This window comes from Erinaceus europaeus, chromosome 11 (genome assembly GCF_950295315.1).
Source record: "Erinaceus europaeus chromosome 11, mEriEur2.1, whole genome shotgun sequence".
Lineage (NCBI taxonomy): Eukaryota > Metazoa > Chordata > Mammalia > Eulipotyphla > Erinaceidae > Erinaceus > Erinaceus europaeus.
In genome coordinates this window covers 112,058,001-112,074,946 of record NC_080172.1, presented here as the reverse complement: position 1 = coordinate 112,074,946, position 16,946 = coordinate 112,058,001, and the positions used below count along the sequence as shown (strand labels likewise).

The 16,946-nt window shown below is 42.7% G+C and overlaps 1 protein-coding gene and 1 pseudogene across 1 annotated transcript; one reads left to right on the top strand and one right to left on the bottom strand.

Annotated features, from left to right (window-relative positions):
• Positions 1-797: 797 nt before the first annotated feature.
• LOC132541481 (PRAME family member 7-like) lies at positions 798-4,000 on the top strand. The gene is made up of 3 exons (XM_060202386.1): positions 798-1,090; positions 1,787-2,359; positions 3,403-4,000. The coding sequence occupies exons 1-3, from the start codon at positions 798-800 to the stop codon at positions 3,998-4,000; spliced, it is 1,464 nt and encodes a 487-aa protein (XP_060058369.1).
• A 12,101-nt stretch (positions 4,001-16,101) lies between these two features.
• On the bottom strand, positions 16,102-16,465 carry LOC132541480 (ATP-dependent RNA helicase DDX39A-like; annotated as a pseudogene).
• Between the last annotated feature and the right edge of the window lie 481 nt (positions 16,466-16,946).

Below are 16,946 nucleotides of genomic sequence, written 5' to 3'. Positions count from 1 at the left end.
AGGCTCCAAAGTCTATCCCCTGCACCACCATAAGCCAGAATTGAACAGTGCTCTAGTTTTTATTTTTTATTTTTTTAAAGAATTGAACTTAGGGCGTCATGCATGCAAGGATTACTATCTTTGGGCTACATTTACTGGTTCATATTTTCATATAAGTAAGAACTTATATGATAGATATAAATAGATGATAGGCTCATCTGGGAGGTGGTGCAGTGGATAAAGCATCAGACTCTCAAGCATGAGGTCCGAAGTTCAATCCCCGGCAGCACATGTACCAGAGTGATATCTGGCTCTTTTTCTCTCCTCCTATGTTTCTTATTAATAAATAAATAAAATCTTAAAAAATGGGTGATAGGGTATACTTTTTAGTTGGAACTTTTTAAATTGATTTATAAAATGGAAACACTGACAAGACCGAAAGATAAGGGTACAATTCCCACAACCTGAACTCCATAGCCCATCCCCTACCATGATAGCTTTCCTGTCCTTTAGCCCTGTGGAAATATGAACCCAGGGTCATTATGTGGTGTAGAAGGAGGAAGGTCTGGCTTATTAGCTAAGAAATCTAGCCCCTGGTATCTCTAATGTATGTAAAGAGATGCTCCATAGAGTTGTATGTTCACTGCTTTTTGAATGGAGTTCTCAGTTTTATATCAGCATTATAGTTGCATGACTATTATAATCTCACATCAAAATATCTAACTTAAAAAGAATGAAACCCTTTAGGTTGGTGACTCTTTGGTTCCTTGAACTGATCTCTGACTGTGAACTCTCATAACTAACTGTGGAAACCAAATATGAACTACGACAATCCATCCAGTCTCATACAACTGACCATTCAGAGCCTGCTGAAGGATGACAACTTGGCTATCTCTTCCCTGAAGGACATACCTGATGCACTCTTACCCAGTCTGTTTCTGAAAGCACATATTCAAGGATGCTACAAGACCCTGAAGGCCATAGTGCTGTCCTGGCCCTTTGAAAGACTCCCTCTGGGATCCCTGGTTCATGACAGGGCTCCTGAGAATCCAAGTTTCAAAGCTGTGATGGATGGAATTGATGTCCTGATCAAGCAGAAAGTTTCCCCCAGGTAAGGAGGATCCATAGTCTGAGAGGGTCTATATTTCCTATAATATAGCTGGGTCAGGGAGAGTAGAGGACCATTGGGACCAAGGCTTCTAATGCCAATGTAATAGCTCATAGCCCACTGGGGAGCTCTCCTCAAGAGTTGATTTTTGGCCAGTGCTATAGTTCCAGTGTTGAGCACACAGGTCTCTCTACATATATCTCTCTCTCTCCTTATTTGTTTTTGTTTCTTATCTGTTGGTATGACTTGACTGAGCTGTCATATATTGGTGTAAGGAATTGAACCAGCACTTTGAAGCTTCAGGCAGTAAAGTCTTTTTGTAGAACCATTATACTATGTGCCCTATCTTTGTGAAACTCTCTAAATAGTTTCAACAAATATTCCACCATCAGAGAAAGTCCTGTAGTTTCCATGCCCTAGTTATAGAACTATTGGAAAAGAGAGAACACAAGCAAAAAGAAGTCTTCTAACTTGGCTTCATTGCAGTTACAATGAAAGTATATGATAGAGTTTTTATTTCCTTGATTTAGAGAATAATAAACTTATAATGGGAAAAATAGATCTAAAATGTCATTAGAGCAATGGCTTGCTGAAATAATATCAGACTTAGGCTGTCTGATCCTTTCAAATGTTAGCAATAGGTCAAATACTGTGTTCATTTTTTACAATTTCATCAGTGTCCTATTTTGCCCAAAGCAGGTGCAGATTACAAGTGCTGGATTTACAGTTCACTGGGCAAAAGTTCTGGAACACATGGACTGGATCCCACCTCCAAGCATACTCACAAAAGAGAGAACTGATGTCTGAGGGAACTTCAAAGAAAGAGAAGGCCACACCCTACTTGGAGGTGTGTGTAGACCTCTACCTTGGTGAAGAACAAGTTGATAGGTTTTCCACCTACTTGCTGAACTGGACCAAAAAAAGAAAGGGAGTGCACCTTTCCTATAAGACAGTAAGGATACATTACCTGACCAGAAAGTATTTCAGGTTTCTGTATGCCGTGTCATGCTGTGACATCATGGAGCTGGGAATCCATTGTACCTTGCCATTCTCCACCCTGCACATGCTTGCTAACCTGCTGGGCATGCTGAGTAACCTCAAGAGAATGGTGGTCTGCATCAAGATTCCTACTGCAACCACCCCAGAAAAGGCAGAATGGAGGTTGCTGTCTATCAACAATTTCACATCTGAATGCTCCCAGCTACTTCATCTTCAAGAGCTGTACCTGGAATCTCCCTCCTTCCTCAAGGATCATCTGCACTGTCTGTTCAGGTAGGACTGTGTCCCCGACAGAGTAACTGTGCAGGAGACACTGGGTCTCCAGATTCTTACTTCACAATTCTATTATTTACCATTGTTTATTGTTATTATTGGCCAGATTGCCTCTCAAAATAATAGTATATGAAAGTGTTAGAGATTAAACCTGAGACAACTGAAAGTCAGGAATGAAGGACATTTTATATAACTACTACACTCTTCCACTCCTACCCATCTCTCTCATCCTAAATATTCCATCAGACCTTAACCATGAGAAGGCTCAGGACAAACTTTCACAGTTATGGAAGGAATATCTTCCTCAGATGCTTGGTGGGATATCCAGTCTAGTGAGAGTGGTTGGTTCTCAGTTTCCAGTCTGAAGAGGTCTCTTAGATGACTAGACAACTATAGTGAAGGGTTTGTGAAGAAGAGATCCCACACTATGCCTCCAATTCCTGAACTGTAAGCTGTGAGCAGGCAGCATTGTGAATATACAGACAGTGCAAGCAGAGGGCACTAAAAGTCTGTATCTGAGGAATGAGGAAATTAGCAGAATATATGCTGAGCATGGAGACGTGTCACAGAGGCACTGGAGACTGGCAGGTCACATCCCATACATTCTGTGGGACCTTTTCCAGGTTAGTTCTGTGACATTACTCACAGTAGTCTCACACAACCTTGTTATGGTGAATCTCCCATTCAAAGAAAGTGTGAGGGAAGCCTGAGAGAGTACTTTCATTTGGATCCAATTCTGCTGTCAAAGTATCAACATTTTTGTAAAAAGTGGCCAGTTCTTTCTTAGTATGCTCTAGTAAATTCGATAATTGATACATAAAAACGGTGTGAATTTCTCTACCTAGAAATAAAGAAATAGAGTTGAGGAATTGCAATAATGCAAAGCCAGGCTCATTAATACAGGGAAAAGTGTTCATTAAGAAGCATTATACTAATTGTGGTCAAGAGTATCCTTGAGCCTTAGCACATTATGACCTCCCACAATATTGATACTCTCCTGCCAAACCCATGGTCCATCCTAAACTTTCTTTCTCTCTTCCCAGGTGTTTTAATACCTCCTTGGAGGTCTTCTCACTCACTAACTGCAGATTTAGAAAAAAAGTATTGACTCACGTGTTCCAAAGCCCATGTATCAGTCAACTGAAGGACCTGTGTCTGAAGGGAGTCCCCTTAACCTCTGTCAGTAAGTGCCTGCGATCTCTGCTGGAGGTAAATGCATCCACCCTCCAGCATCTGGACCTGGGTCTGTGTGGCCTCCAGGACCCCCAGCTTGAGGTCCTGCTCCCTGCCCTGAGCAGCTGTTCCCAGCTCAGATCCTTCAGCCTGCATGGGAACTGCCTGTCCATGGCCACCCTGGAGAAGCTGCTGAGCTGTACCTCGGGCCTCAGCAGGTTAAAACTAGAGCTCTATCCAGCCCCTCTGGAGAGTTTCAGCCCACAGGGAGTTTTGCAGCCTGCAACATTTAGGTTGCATTGTACTCAGATCATAAAGATTCTCAAGGACCTTAGACACTCCAGGTCCATTGTGGTGAGCACTGGTCAATGTTCTTCATGTGCTGAGAAGATGTTCAGAAATGGGGAGCCCATCATTCTACCCTGCAAGTCTTGTGTCAGGAAATTTAAGAAGCTGTCAATAGAGTGACAAGAACTGACATCTCATCAATTTTGTTTCTCACTGTGCACTCAACCCTGCTTCTGACACCCAGGTCCATGTGACGTCAGGAAACAAACAGACCCAGCATCAGTGCTAGACTGTAGTAAATGGATTTCACTTTGGAATTTGAAAGGGTCTTTAGGGAATTTTTCTTTTTTTATTTTTATTTCTTTATTGGGGAATTAATGTTTTACATTCAACAGTAAACAATAGTTTGTACATGCATAACATTCCCCAGTTTCCCATATAATAATACAACCCCCACTAGGTCCTCTATCATCCTTCATGGACCTGTATTCTCCCCACCCACCCAACCCAGAGTCTTTTACATTGGAGTGATATGCCAATTCCATTTCAAGTTCTACTTGTGTTTTCTTTTCTGATTTTGTTTTTAAACTTCTGCCTGAGAGTGAGATCAGCCCATATTTATCCTTCTGTTTCTGACTTATTTCACTTAACATGAATTTTTCAAGGTCCATCCAAGATCGGCTGAAAACGGTGAAGTTACTATTTTTAATAGCTTGTAGTATTCCATTGTGTATATATACCACAACTTGCTCAGCCACTCATCTGTTGTTGGACACCTGGGTTGCTTCCAGGTTTTGGCGATCTCAAGTTGTGCTGCCAAGAACATATGTGTACACAGATCTTTTTGGATGGATGTGTTGGGTTCCTTAGGATGTATCCCCAGGAGAGGAATTGCAGGGTCATAGGGTAGGTCCATTTCTAGAGGAATTTTTCTAGTCTAAAGAGAATTATGAATTTTGTAAGTAACTCAATCAGAATTTGGAGCTGTAGTTTGTGTTGCAGTCCTTGTGGGAGATTTTCCTTTGTGAATGTTTCCTTTTTGAAATGTTGAAAAATAAAATGGATCTTAATGCAATGGTTCTCCTGTCTTACCAGACCCTATGATATCTCCAATAACTGTTGCAAATAAAAGTCTGTGAGTACTCTGTGATAAAACACCATCTAATGACATGATAGAGCACAGCTGGGTCCTAATTCACCTACTGGCTTCTTGAAATATTTATATTCATTTGTTTATTTATCGATAGCAACGACACATTGTGAAAATCAGCTGATATTTTAAGTAATTGCTTTTTTAAAAAAATTTTTATATTTATTTTATGTATTTATTCCCTTTTGTTGCCATTGTTGTAGTTATTATTGTTGTTGTTGGATAGGACAGAGAGAAATGGAGAGAGCAGGGGAAGACAGAGAGGCGGAGAGAAAGATAGATACCTGCAGACCTGCTTCACCGCCTGTGAAGCGACTCCCCTGCAGGTGGGAAGCCCGAGTTCGAACCAGGATCCTTATGCCGGTCCTTGTGCTTTGCGCCACCTGCGCTTAACCTGCTGCGCTACAGCCCGACTCCCAAGTAATTGCTTTTTTAAAAAAATATATTTATTCCCTTTTGTTGCCCTTGTTTTATTGTTGTAGTTATTGATGCCGGTATTGGATAAGACAAAATAATGGAGATAGGAGGGGAAGACAGAGACGGGATACAAAGACACTTCACCTCCTGTGAAGTGACTCCACTGCAAGTGGAGTGTCGGGGGCTCAAACTGGGATCCTTACCCCTTTCCTTGCACTTTGCATCACCTGCGTTTAAACCGCTACAATACCACCCAATTCCCAAATAATTATTTCTTTTTTTTAATTTTTTCACTATTTTTTAAAATCTTTATTTATTTGATAGAGATAGGCAGAAATTGAGAAGAAGGGAGAGACAGGTAGAGAAGACAGAGAAACACATGCAGCACTGCTTCACCACTTGTGACACTTTCCCCCTGCAGGTGGGGACCCGGAGCTTGAACCTGTGTCCTTGCACACTGTAACATGTGCACTCAAGTAGGTATCCCACCAACCGGCCCCACAAATAATTATTTTTATGTGGTTTTAAACTGTGTCTTGATTAACAAAATATCAAAGGAAATTTTAATTTATAGGGATTAATTGGGATAAATAATTTGAGTAAATCTTTTATGGGATAGGAAGGCTGGACAGCCAAATGGTTATACAAACATAATCTCATGCCTGAGGCACTGAGGCCCCTGGGAATATCAGCTCATTTTTTTTCACTCTGCCTTCAGCAGCTACTATGGTTCAAAGCTGGAATCTTTGCCAGAGGCATACTGTCTCTTCATAGCAACTATGTTATCTCCACTATCTAGCATATTTTATTTATTTCACTTAATTTTTTCATCTTAGTTGATAGAACAGAAAAATGTTAAGGGGAGATGACAGAGAGAGAGAGAGAGAGAGAGATAGCTTTAGCTCCACACCATTGCTTCTGAAGGTTTCCTCTGCAGCTTTGTATTGGGACTACAACCTGGTCCTTGCTCGTGGTATAATGTGTGGTCAATGATGTGTAAGCCACAGCCCTCTCCCTGCATAGAGGTTTGTTTCAGGGTGCCTGAATTCCATACTGAGGCTTTAGGTGCCCCTTAGTGAGGAAGCATCCCTTTCTTTAGTCACTCTGTGGAAACAAATATTCTTCTCTTCCAGAAACAACTGACAGATACTTCTAGAGTCAAAGATTTTCTTGCTAACTGGAAACTCTCCTGTTACAATTAATGGAGCCCACGCCATTATTTACTCCAGAGGCCTGGACAAAAGACACCAAGCAAAGACTGCCTGCTTTGCTTCAGGGCTGAGGCTGCTAGGCTAGAGGACTAGGACTGGGCTTCACTTTCCTCGGAAGTCAGGAGACTGAGGCCCACTCACTTGTCGGCATCTGGTGGGGTCCAGTGAGTTGATGTCCCTGGAGGTCTCTGGCCTGTGGTGACCTACACTAAGGGCACAGTGTAGGCCAGGCTTTCCATGAAGGCAGAATCCTCCAGTGAATGGCACCCTGGAATTGTTCCCTGTCTTCTAGTTAATGAGTGAGGAGTTGGGAGTTGAATCCCACCGTGCATGGGAAGCAGCTTGAACATGTGCTGAAGGGTCTCATGATTGTCTGAGATTGAAGAGCCTTGGAGGAGGAGGGGAGGCCTGAGACGTGGATCCTCTTCAGTGATTTCAGGTGAAAACTCTCATCCTCAATCTCATTCCACCACCTGCTGGTAGCTCACCCCTGACAGACACAGGATTGACAAGACCAACTTTTAATTATTTTTGAAATATCTGTTGCGTATGCAGGCAGTAATATGCTGGCTTAATTTTTTATAACTATTGAAATGTCAAATGTATTAATATTAAAGAGATATAATAATATATATATATATTACAGATTTTATTTATTTATGAGAGAGGAGGAGAGAGAAAGAACCAAATATCACCTGGTACAAGTGCTGTGGCATTCAACTCAGGAACTCATGCTTGAGAGTGCAAAGCTTTATCTTGCGCCACCTCCCAGACCACGCAGAGCTATATATTTTTTAATGTTGGTATTGAATTAGCTTTCCATAAAAAGTGAAACACTGAAATTGCTGTTTCACTGATTCTAGGAACATACAAGCCTACATTCAAACATGCTGTTTTGGGGGAGTCGGGCAGTAGCGCAGCAGGTTAAGCACATGTAGCAAAAAGCCAAAGATCCAGCCTAAGGATCCCAGTTAGAGCCCCGGCCCCCTACCTGCAGGGAAGTCGCTTCACATGGGGTGAAGCAGGTCTGCAGGTGTCTGTCTTTCTCTCTCCCTCTCTGTCTCCCCTCCTTTCTTGATTTCTCTGTGTCCTAGCAAATGACAACAACAATAGTAATAACCACAACAACGATAAAAAAAGAAGAGCAACAATAGGGGAAAAAATGGTCTCTAGTGGCAATGGATTCGTGGTGCAGGCACTGAGCCTCAGCAATAACTCTGGAGGCAGGGTGGGGGTATAGCATAATGGTTATAAAATGAGACTTTCATGCCTGAGGCTCTCAAGTCCCAGGTTCAATCTCCCAAACCACCATAAACCAGAGCTGAGTAGTACTCTGGTAAAAAAAAAAATGTTAGGTTTTTGTAATAGCCAAGAAGTGTATGACTGAGTAAAGAATTTATGGACTTACAGGGGAGATAACACAATCACTTTGAAAGCATTCTCATGCCTGAGGCTCTGAAGTCCCAAGGTCAATCCCCCAACCACCATAAGCAGATCTGGGCATTGCTTTCCTTCAAAAATAGAAGATAGAGGAGAAGGAGATGCTTATGTTTTTGCCTGTGCCTGACATTCAGTATTCAGGTGACGTTAGCAGTTGTCTTGGGCATGGTGTCATGGTTGGAAAAAAGACCAGAAAGTTGGATCAGGGAAGAGAGTAGCTCCCAGATATGGGAAAAGCATATAAATATTGTTAACTGTAAACCCCATTGATCTGATCTGGAGCCCATATTCAGCACAGGAACCTATGTAATCACTGTAGCACTGTAGGTCTGAGCTCACATTCCATGCTCACGGCTAGGAACATACCAGGCTATGCCAATTTCAAGACCCATCATCCTCCGGTGATAAGCAGAGTATGCTCTCCAAGCTCCCTTCAGAGAATGGAACATTCCCTACGATTGTTGATTCACACTGAGGGCCATTTCTGATAGGGGCTCACAGAGGACTCCTTTATGTTGTTCCTGGAGATGCCTAGTGACAGTGGCGAGAGGGATCTGTTAGAGGTCTAGGCCCATCATGTTTGTGTGGGAATCCCAGGACTCCCTGACCATTCATCAATTTTTAAACAGGTTCCTCATCCTCCCTTTTTCAAAGGCAGCAGAAAAATAAATAAATAAGAAAAATTGCTTTACTAATATCATTGTGGGATGGAGAGATAGGACCCAAGCATCACAGTGGCACATGTCACACCAGGGTGGAACTCAGAGCCTCATGGTGGAGAGTCAGGCATTATAACCATTACACTACGTAACCCTTCACTAAGTATTTCTTACCCCTTTCTAGGAAACTTTTTAGTTGTTTCCTAAATCTGTGTATGGTAACATTTCAATAAACATGCTTTGAGGAGTGGTAGTAGATAGCATAATGGATATGCATAGAGACTTTCATGCCTATGGTTCTGAAGCCCAGTTTCAGTCCCCTGCACCATAAACCAGAGCTGAGGGAGTTGGGCAGTAGCACAGTGGGTTAAGCTCAGGTGGCACAATGTGCAACAACTGGCCTAAGGATCCAGGTCAGAGCTCCCAGCCCCCTGACCTGCAGGAGAGTCACTTCACAGGCTGTGAATGCAGGTATCTGTCTTTCCTCCTCTCTGTCTTCTCCTCTCTCCATTTCTCTATGTCCTATCCAATGACGATGACAGCAATATTAACTATAATGTTAAAAAGAAACAACAACAGCAACAAAAAGGATAAATAAGTAAAAAAAATAAATAAACAACAACAAAAAAAGAGCTGAGCTGTGCTCTGATACAATGAAAGCAAAAGCTGTTTTTTACCTTCTGAATGGAATAGACAATTTTGAAGTTAACCAAGTCCAGTAAGTGCCAATGGTGTGTAGTTTCTTAGTTACTTAGGTTATTTATGTGATCTGGATATTCCTCTCTATTTTGGAATTAATATCCATGTAAGCTGTGTCAGGGAATCCTATGCTGGGAGGAAATTAGTGGGGAAGTCATTCTTTCCAGACACTCAGTAGGGGAAGAGCCCACACTGCAGACCTGGGCTTCATTTCCAGCCTGCAGGGGCAAGAGGCTGTGTAGAGTGAGGGAGCACAGCCTCAGGGGATGGGCAGTTGCTGAGAGAAATAAAGTGAGTGCACCAGGGGTGAGAGGCTGCTGACTAAGCCAAGCCAAAGGACTCCTGCTTGAGGGTGTCTAGGAGAGTCAGATACCAAGAGTGGACAGTGAGGCCTTTGATTAAGGTACTATGTGTGTGTGTGTACTCTGCTGAACTGATGCACTTGACTTCTCCTTTTGAAAGTCAACAGTAAGAATAGCTGGCATCGTTTCATGAGCTGGAGCCTCAGGTCCTTGTATCAGTTTAGCAATAACTCTGGCTGAGCTGGACTGGGGATTTGCTGCTCACGTGCAGATTTCTACCTCTTGGCCACTTCCTGGCTGCTGAAACAGTTTCTCTGTGTTTTGAAGCGAACACATTTCAGGTTTAACTATGCCTCCAGAAATGGTTATGTTTTGGTCTTATATACTTGTGTATGCTCTCTGGTCATCATTGTTTAAATACTATACTTGATGTGAAATCTATATATCTATATATCTAAGTCTATATTGTGAGTACTTATGTAAATTCAATATAAATAAAAAAAAACTTAAAGTACAGGGTGGGATAGATCACATAATGATTATACATAAACTCTCTCATACCTGAGGCTACGAAGTGCCAGCTACAATACTTGGCACCATCATAAACCTGAGCAGTACTCTGGTAAAAATTTTAAGAAAGTAATAGTACTAAATTAAAAATTAAAAAAGAGAGAGATAATCAGGAGACACCTTGTATTGTAATTGAGTCGTTTTGGGGGCTGAGTGGAGAAGTATAAAGAGCTCTGAATCCCAATTCTAGCAGTACTTCAGCATGTATCAGCAGGACTCTGATTATTAGTTTGCTTTTCTAACCTCTCCAGCTCTTCATTTAATTCTTTAGTCTCCTTACTAGTGTTCTGCCTGTCTGATGTACCTGCTCTAGAGAGTGGGGAGTTAGCCCCCTACTCTGAGGATATTGCTCTGGACACACTTCCTCAGGTGTCTCAGGGACGCTGTCGCTTGATGTGCTGCCCTTTCCCTGGGCCTAGATGTTGAGCACTGTAAGCTACTCATAGTTGACTGAGTCCCTGGACATTATGTAGCTTGTCCTTCTGTTTCATAGTTTTAATTAGTTTGAAATCCATAATCCACCGTATCAAATATGAGCAAGGTGTCCCTATTCCCCCTCAACAGGGGCTCAAAAGATGGATTTCCATCCTTCCCTTTGAGCCTATTCTGGTCTTTTTGGACCACATAGGTCTGATGCAGACAGCATGTGATTGGTGCATTGTTGTTAAAATTTTCGGAGGCTCTTGCTGGGCGGGTAGCTTCATGGCGGGTAACAGAGACGTGGAGACAATGGCTGGGCAGGGAAGCTGTATTTCTTTATTCAGGAACCACGATTCATAAACTAAGACAATCTAATCACCAAACAGAACTCTGCTGTCTCTTTGCGGCGGCGCAAGCACTCTTTCTTTTACTCTGGAACTCAGGAACTCTCAGACTCAGGAACCCTCGGAAACTCTGACACACTGGAACTCTCTCTTACTCTGTAACCCTGAAACTCTCGAACTCAGGAACTCTCCAACTCTGGCACTCTCGAACTCAAGAACCCTCTCCCGGGGTTCCTTTGGGGTGGGGCCAAGCGGGCCCTCGAAATTAGCAGGCCTGATCCAATTCTCTTGTTGGGGGGAGGGCTAGAACAAACCAATGTAAAGCATACGACAATTCCCCCTTTTCTTTTTAGCTAAATGACTATAGTATCAAGGGTGTGGGGTGAACAGAAACATATATAACAAAAACCAGCATGTTGCCAAGGGAAGGCGTGAGGGGGCCATATCTGAAAAAAAAAACATTTCTTGCCTCTGGGGGGGCTACTTGCCTCGACGTGCAATTGCATGGGGGCGGGGAATGGCCTAGAGTCCCACAGGCAGCTGGCTGCAACTTACTTACTATGAAACAAAACTTGTTATTAGCATATCTACTGCATGATCCAACGTTTCTAATAGAGAAGGAATTTGAGACTTTTACATATCAACAACGTCTTTTAACCTTTTGTTACACCCATTCAAGATGGAGACACACCCTAGGTGTGGGCCGGAGAGGAAACCTCAGGCATGAGAATAATTAGCATAGCCATTGTGCGATCTACCATTTCTAATAGAGAAGGTAGTGTTTTACATATCAACAAGTCTATTTAACCTTTTGTTTAGACCAACTTAGTTAAAATATATTGATTGTTAACTAATTTTTACCTTAGACTTTAAATGTAAGTTAATTTTATCTTTATGAGAATTATATTGAAAACCTTTTTTATTTAACTTTGACTAGTAAGAATTTAGCCTTAAAGCTACTGTTTACCAAACTTTAAACATACACATAAACATGGTCATTAATACACAAGGAGAGAAACCTTTGTTACGAAGACATGTCATTTTAAACACGAATTTAAGTCTGTACTGTCTTAGTTGTTGGGGGGCGGGGGGTTCACCATCCGGAGGTGGCTTCCCACGCAGCTCCACTTCTAGGAATTGCAGGTTGCGATCTCTGCACAAATCTCTGCGTACTCCAGCTTGTCTGTGTTCAGACCGGACCGGTGGCTGGAGATCTCGTGTGCATCGGGCTCTTGCGTGTTGGCATAGGGCTCCAGCATGTTGGCATTGGGCTCCTGGGGCTTTTGTGTGCTGGCGTAGGCCTCCTGCGGGCTGCGGGGCTGCGAGGCTGCGGGCGCGGTGCGCGGGGTTGTCTGGGCGCAGCCGGCTGGCTGGCTGTTTAACCAGGTGGAAACGGCAGCTCCGCGCCTCGACTCCCGCCCGCTGGCTCTTCCCGCTGGCTGTTCTGAGTTCGCCCGAGCGAGTGGAAACCACAGAGTGGTCCAGAGATAAATGTTCCAGAAACAGCAAAACAGTCTCGTGAAGAAAGAGCAGAGGCCTTTGGAGATCTCTTCACAAACAGAAGAGAAGGCCATAGTGCATAGGAAGCCAAATTGTCTTTACTTATCTGAGAGATGCGCAGGTCAGGTCCATGTGGGCGCCATTTGTTGTTAAAATTTTCGGAGGCTCTTGCTGGGCGGGTAGCTTCACAGCGGGTAACAGAGACGTGGAGACAACGGCTGGGCAGGGAAGCTGTATTTCTTTATTCAGGAACCACGATTCATAAACTAAGACAATCTAATCACCAAACAGAACTCTGCTGTCTCTTTGCGGTGGCGCAAGCACTCTTTCTTTTACTCTGGAACTCAGGAACTCTTGGACTCAGGAACTCTCGGACTCAGGAACCCTCTGAAACTCTGACACACTGGAACTCTCTCTTACTCTGTAACCCTGAAACTCTCGAACTCAGGAACTCTCCAACTCTGGCACTCTCGAACTCAAGAACCCTCTCCCGGGGTTCCTTTGGGGTGGGGCCAAGCGGGCCCTCGAAATTAGCAGGCCTGATCCAATTCTCTTAGTGGGGGGAGGGCTAGAACAAACCAATGTATAGCATACGACAGTGCATGATCTTGATCCACATTCCTACTCTGGGCCTTTTCATGGGTGAGTTTAGACCAGGAATATTTAGTGAATTTGAAATATGTCATTCCTTTTTTTTATGCTGGACTATATGTGTGTATTTGCTTTTAGAAGAGACTCTTGTAGCTCTAGCCTGGTTGTAATTGATTCTCTCCGTTTTTCCTTTTCTGAAGATATCTTTACTCCTGCAATGAATATGAGAGAAATCTAGGGGAGAGTCTTAGTCAGGATTAGCCTGAGAGGATTTTGGGATCTAAGGAGGTATCCTCTTTCCTCAAGGGAATTATTTCTTCCAGATATTTGGAGGAGAAGGGTTTAGCCTGAATAGGATATAAAAGTGTAGGTCCCTAAACAAGGAAGCAGAGCCTTCCAGCTCTTCAGTCTGCCCTTGGGTTCTCCAGAGACCTGAGTTCTGAGCACACAGTCAAGCAACTATGGTAAAATACACAAGGAATTAGCAGGGGTTACTTTTGTATATATATATATATATAATGTATTTTGTTTTTGAGAGAAATACAGAGCAAGAGACACACAGAGAAACACCAGAACACTGCTCAGCTTTGCCATATGTTGGTGTATGATCTAAAACTGGGACTTTAGAACCTCAGGCATGAGAGTCTGTTTGCATAACCATTATCCTATTTCCCCTTCCTGCTTACTTTTGTTTTTCCATAATTTTTTTCTTTATCTTTTATAAATAATAATAGTAATAATAAGCCTATATTTGTGAATGAGGTAGAGATCAGAACATGACCTGCCTACTAGTGGGTGCTCCCTGGATGAACTTCTCCCTTTCTAGGGAGAACAGAGTTCAGTATTTGATATTTTCTCTTCATAGATTCATTTTTATTCCAAAATGTGATGGTTTGTGCACTTGTTTATTCATTTTTCCAACTTTTTAAATGACAATTTTAAAAATGTTGTTCCTTGACATCTTCCTTTTTTATTTGGACGTACATGATTTACAATAAAGGTGCTGTCAGAGGGTTGCAACTTCTCATTTCATCAAGAAAGATGTCTGTAAATCACTCTCACCCCCAAGTCAGACCTATCATCTAGGACCAGGACTGAGAACTCAGGAGTGGATCCATGCCTCTCCCAGTCTTCCTTCCCCTGAGTCCTTTTGTTGCAATACCCAAAACCAGCCCTGATTTTACCGCATGTTCCCCTTTCTATCTTTTTAGTTCTCTGCTTGGAGTAACATGATTTGTTTTCCTTGCCATCAGATCTGTTGTTCGGGCTCTCTTCCTGCACAGAAACACACTGCACTTTGTCACCAAAGAGTGAGAACCAGTGGGGATCTAATGGTGGAAAAGAGGGTGTGACAAGGAGAGGGGTGGAACAAAAAGAGAGTGAGAACCAGTGGGTATTAAACCAGTGCCCTACAGGCAGGGCAGGCCTGAGGTAAAACAGTGATTATGTTAATAGTCCACAGCCTTAAGCAATGGAGCAGGGGGGGGATGGTGTACTGCCCAACATAGACCTAAACTAGACTTCCTAGATTCTTCCAACTTGAAGACCCAAAATCTCACCTGTTGTATTCTTAAGTTTTGATTCCTCAATATTAAACAATTTGCTCTGCTTTGTATCATAATGCTTTTCAGCCATCAATTTTCAGATACTACCATGATGCCAATGGCAACTCCTTGGGCAGATGACCTCAATAATGTGTCTTGGAACTCTCCCTCCTCAAAGCCCTACCTCACTGGGGGAAGACAGAAACAGGCTGGGAGCATGATTCAACCTGTGAATGACCATGGTCAGTGGAGAAGTATTTACAGAAGCCAGAAGTCACACCTTCTGCACCCCATAATGATCCTGGGGACATCCTCCCAGAGGGATAAAGAATAGAGACAATTCCAGTGGAGGGGCTGGGATATGGAACCCTAGTCGTAGGGAGCTACTCTCTTCCCTGATGCAGTTTTCCTCACTTTCCCAGCCATGACATCACCTCCCCAGACAATGACTTGTTTCCACATGTATATCACGTTTCAGGATCATAAAAACAAACAAAAAACTAGAATAGCTAAAGGCCCTTTGTAATATAACTACAATATGCCTAAAGGTACCTACAAAATGGAGGACCCCCCAACATTTCATCTGCACTATTCCAACCTTTAGGTCCATGATTGTTCAACAATTTGTTTGGATTTGTATGTTAACGCTCTTTCAGCCAACAGGTTGCAGGTTCTAGGATGATGCCGACCAAACTACCCTGGACAGAAGACACCTCCAATGTGTCCTGGAACCCAGTGCCCCACCATACTTGCAAAAGAGAGAGCCAGGCTGGGAGTTTGGATCTCCCAGTCAATGTCCATGTTCAGCAGGGAAGCTATTATAGAAGGCAGACCTTCCACATTCTGAATCCCACAATGACCTTGGGTCCATACTCCCAGAGGGATAAAGAGTAGGAGAGCTATCAGTACAGTGGATGGGATATGGAGATCTGATGGTCGGAACTGTGTGGAGTTGTACCCCTCTTATCTTTTGGTTTTGTCAATCTCTCTCTCTTTTTTTATAAATAAATGAAAGAAATTTAAAAAACTAAAACAATATACAAATTTCAATGGAGGGGATAGGCTATGTAACTCTAGTGGTTGGAATTGTTTGCAAGTATACCCATTCTTGTGGATCATTAGTAAATCACTAATAAAAACATTATGAAATTTAATTTTTAGCCTGTAAAAATAAGCTTTGGGTGGTCTTAAAGGTGGTGCTGTGGTTAAGGCACTAGACTTTCAAGCATGAGGTCCTGAGTTCAATCCCCATCAGCACATGTCTAGAGCGATGTTTGGTTCTTTCCCTCTCTCCTCTTATCTTTCTCATTAATAAATAAAGAAATTTTTTTCTGTAATAAAAATTTATTCTTTCACAAAAAAATATAGCATACACACAGCAAAAACAGAGGCGAGTGGGGTGGGGGGTGCTGGTCCTGGGCCTTTGGCACGGGGTTACCAGCTCTGCTCCATATAGGTGGAGATGTGGATCTCCTGGGCAGTTCAGCCACGTTCACCTCGAAGCATTCCTGCATGTCGTTGAGGATCTTGGCATCACCCTTGTTGGACACGAACGTGATGGCCAGGACTTGGTGCCGAAGCAGCCTGCACAGGACACACGGTGGAGGTAGGTGTCTGAGTCCTCAGGCATATCGTAGTTGAAGACGATGTTGACCTGCTCGATGTCCATGCTGCGGCCAAATAGGTTGGTGGCCACAAGGATCCGGATCTGGAAGTCCTTGTACTGCTGATAGTGCAACAGACGCTCCTCCTGGGCCATGCCCCATTGGATGGTGATGGCTGGGAAGGTTTTCTTCATTTTTATACCATTACTGAAAGAGCAAATAAAATCAAGAAAATATCAATGGACATCAAACACTATTTCATTTATCTGAGAGGAAAGAGAAAAGGAAAGATGCTTAGATGTATTAACTGTTGTAATTGTGACTTGGATATAAGTGAAGAAAGGGCTGTAGGAGTGAATATAAATGAGAAAATAAATTATAGATGATAGACAGATACATAGAGTGATAGATTATAGATAGATTTATGTATGTAGTCAAATGTTATCTGTGACCTTGTAAAAATTATTCCAGTTCCTGCTGGATGAGAGTGGAATTCAGACATCTGATGTTGAAAGTATTGTGATATTATACTCCTATTATCTTATAATTTTGTAAGCACTATTATATAAATATTGTTTAATGTTATGAAAGTCATCTCTGTATGAAGTCAGGTCAAAGTCCTGAAGAGTTGTGCAACTGGAAAATAAGAAGTTTGGAGTCGGGAGTCGGGCTGTA

Excerpts from the sequence above, each read along its gene's own strand:
- LOC132541481 (XM_060202386.1), top strand. The coding sequence starts at position 798 with ATGAACTACGACAATCCATCCAGTCTCATACAACTGACCATTCAGAGC. Across the intron at positions 1,091-1,786 it reads AAGCAGAAAGTTTCCCCCAG|GTGCAGATTACAAGTGCTGG; the intron begins GTAAGGAGGATC and ends TGCCCAAAGCAG. Across the intron at positions 2,360-3,402 it reads CATCTGCACTGTCTGTTCAG|GTGTTTTAATACCTCCTTGG; the intron begins GTAGGACTGTGT and ends CTCTCTTCCCAG.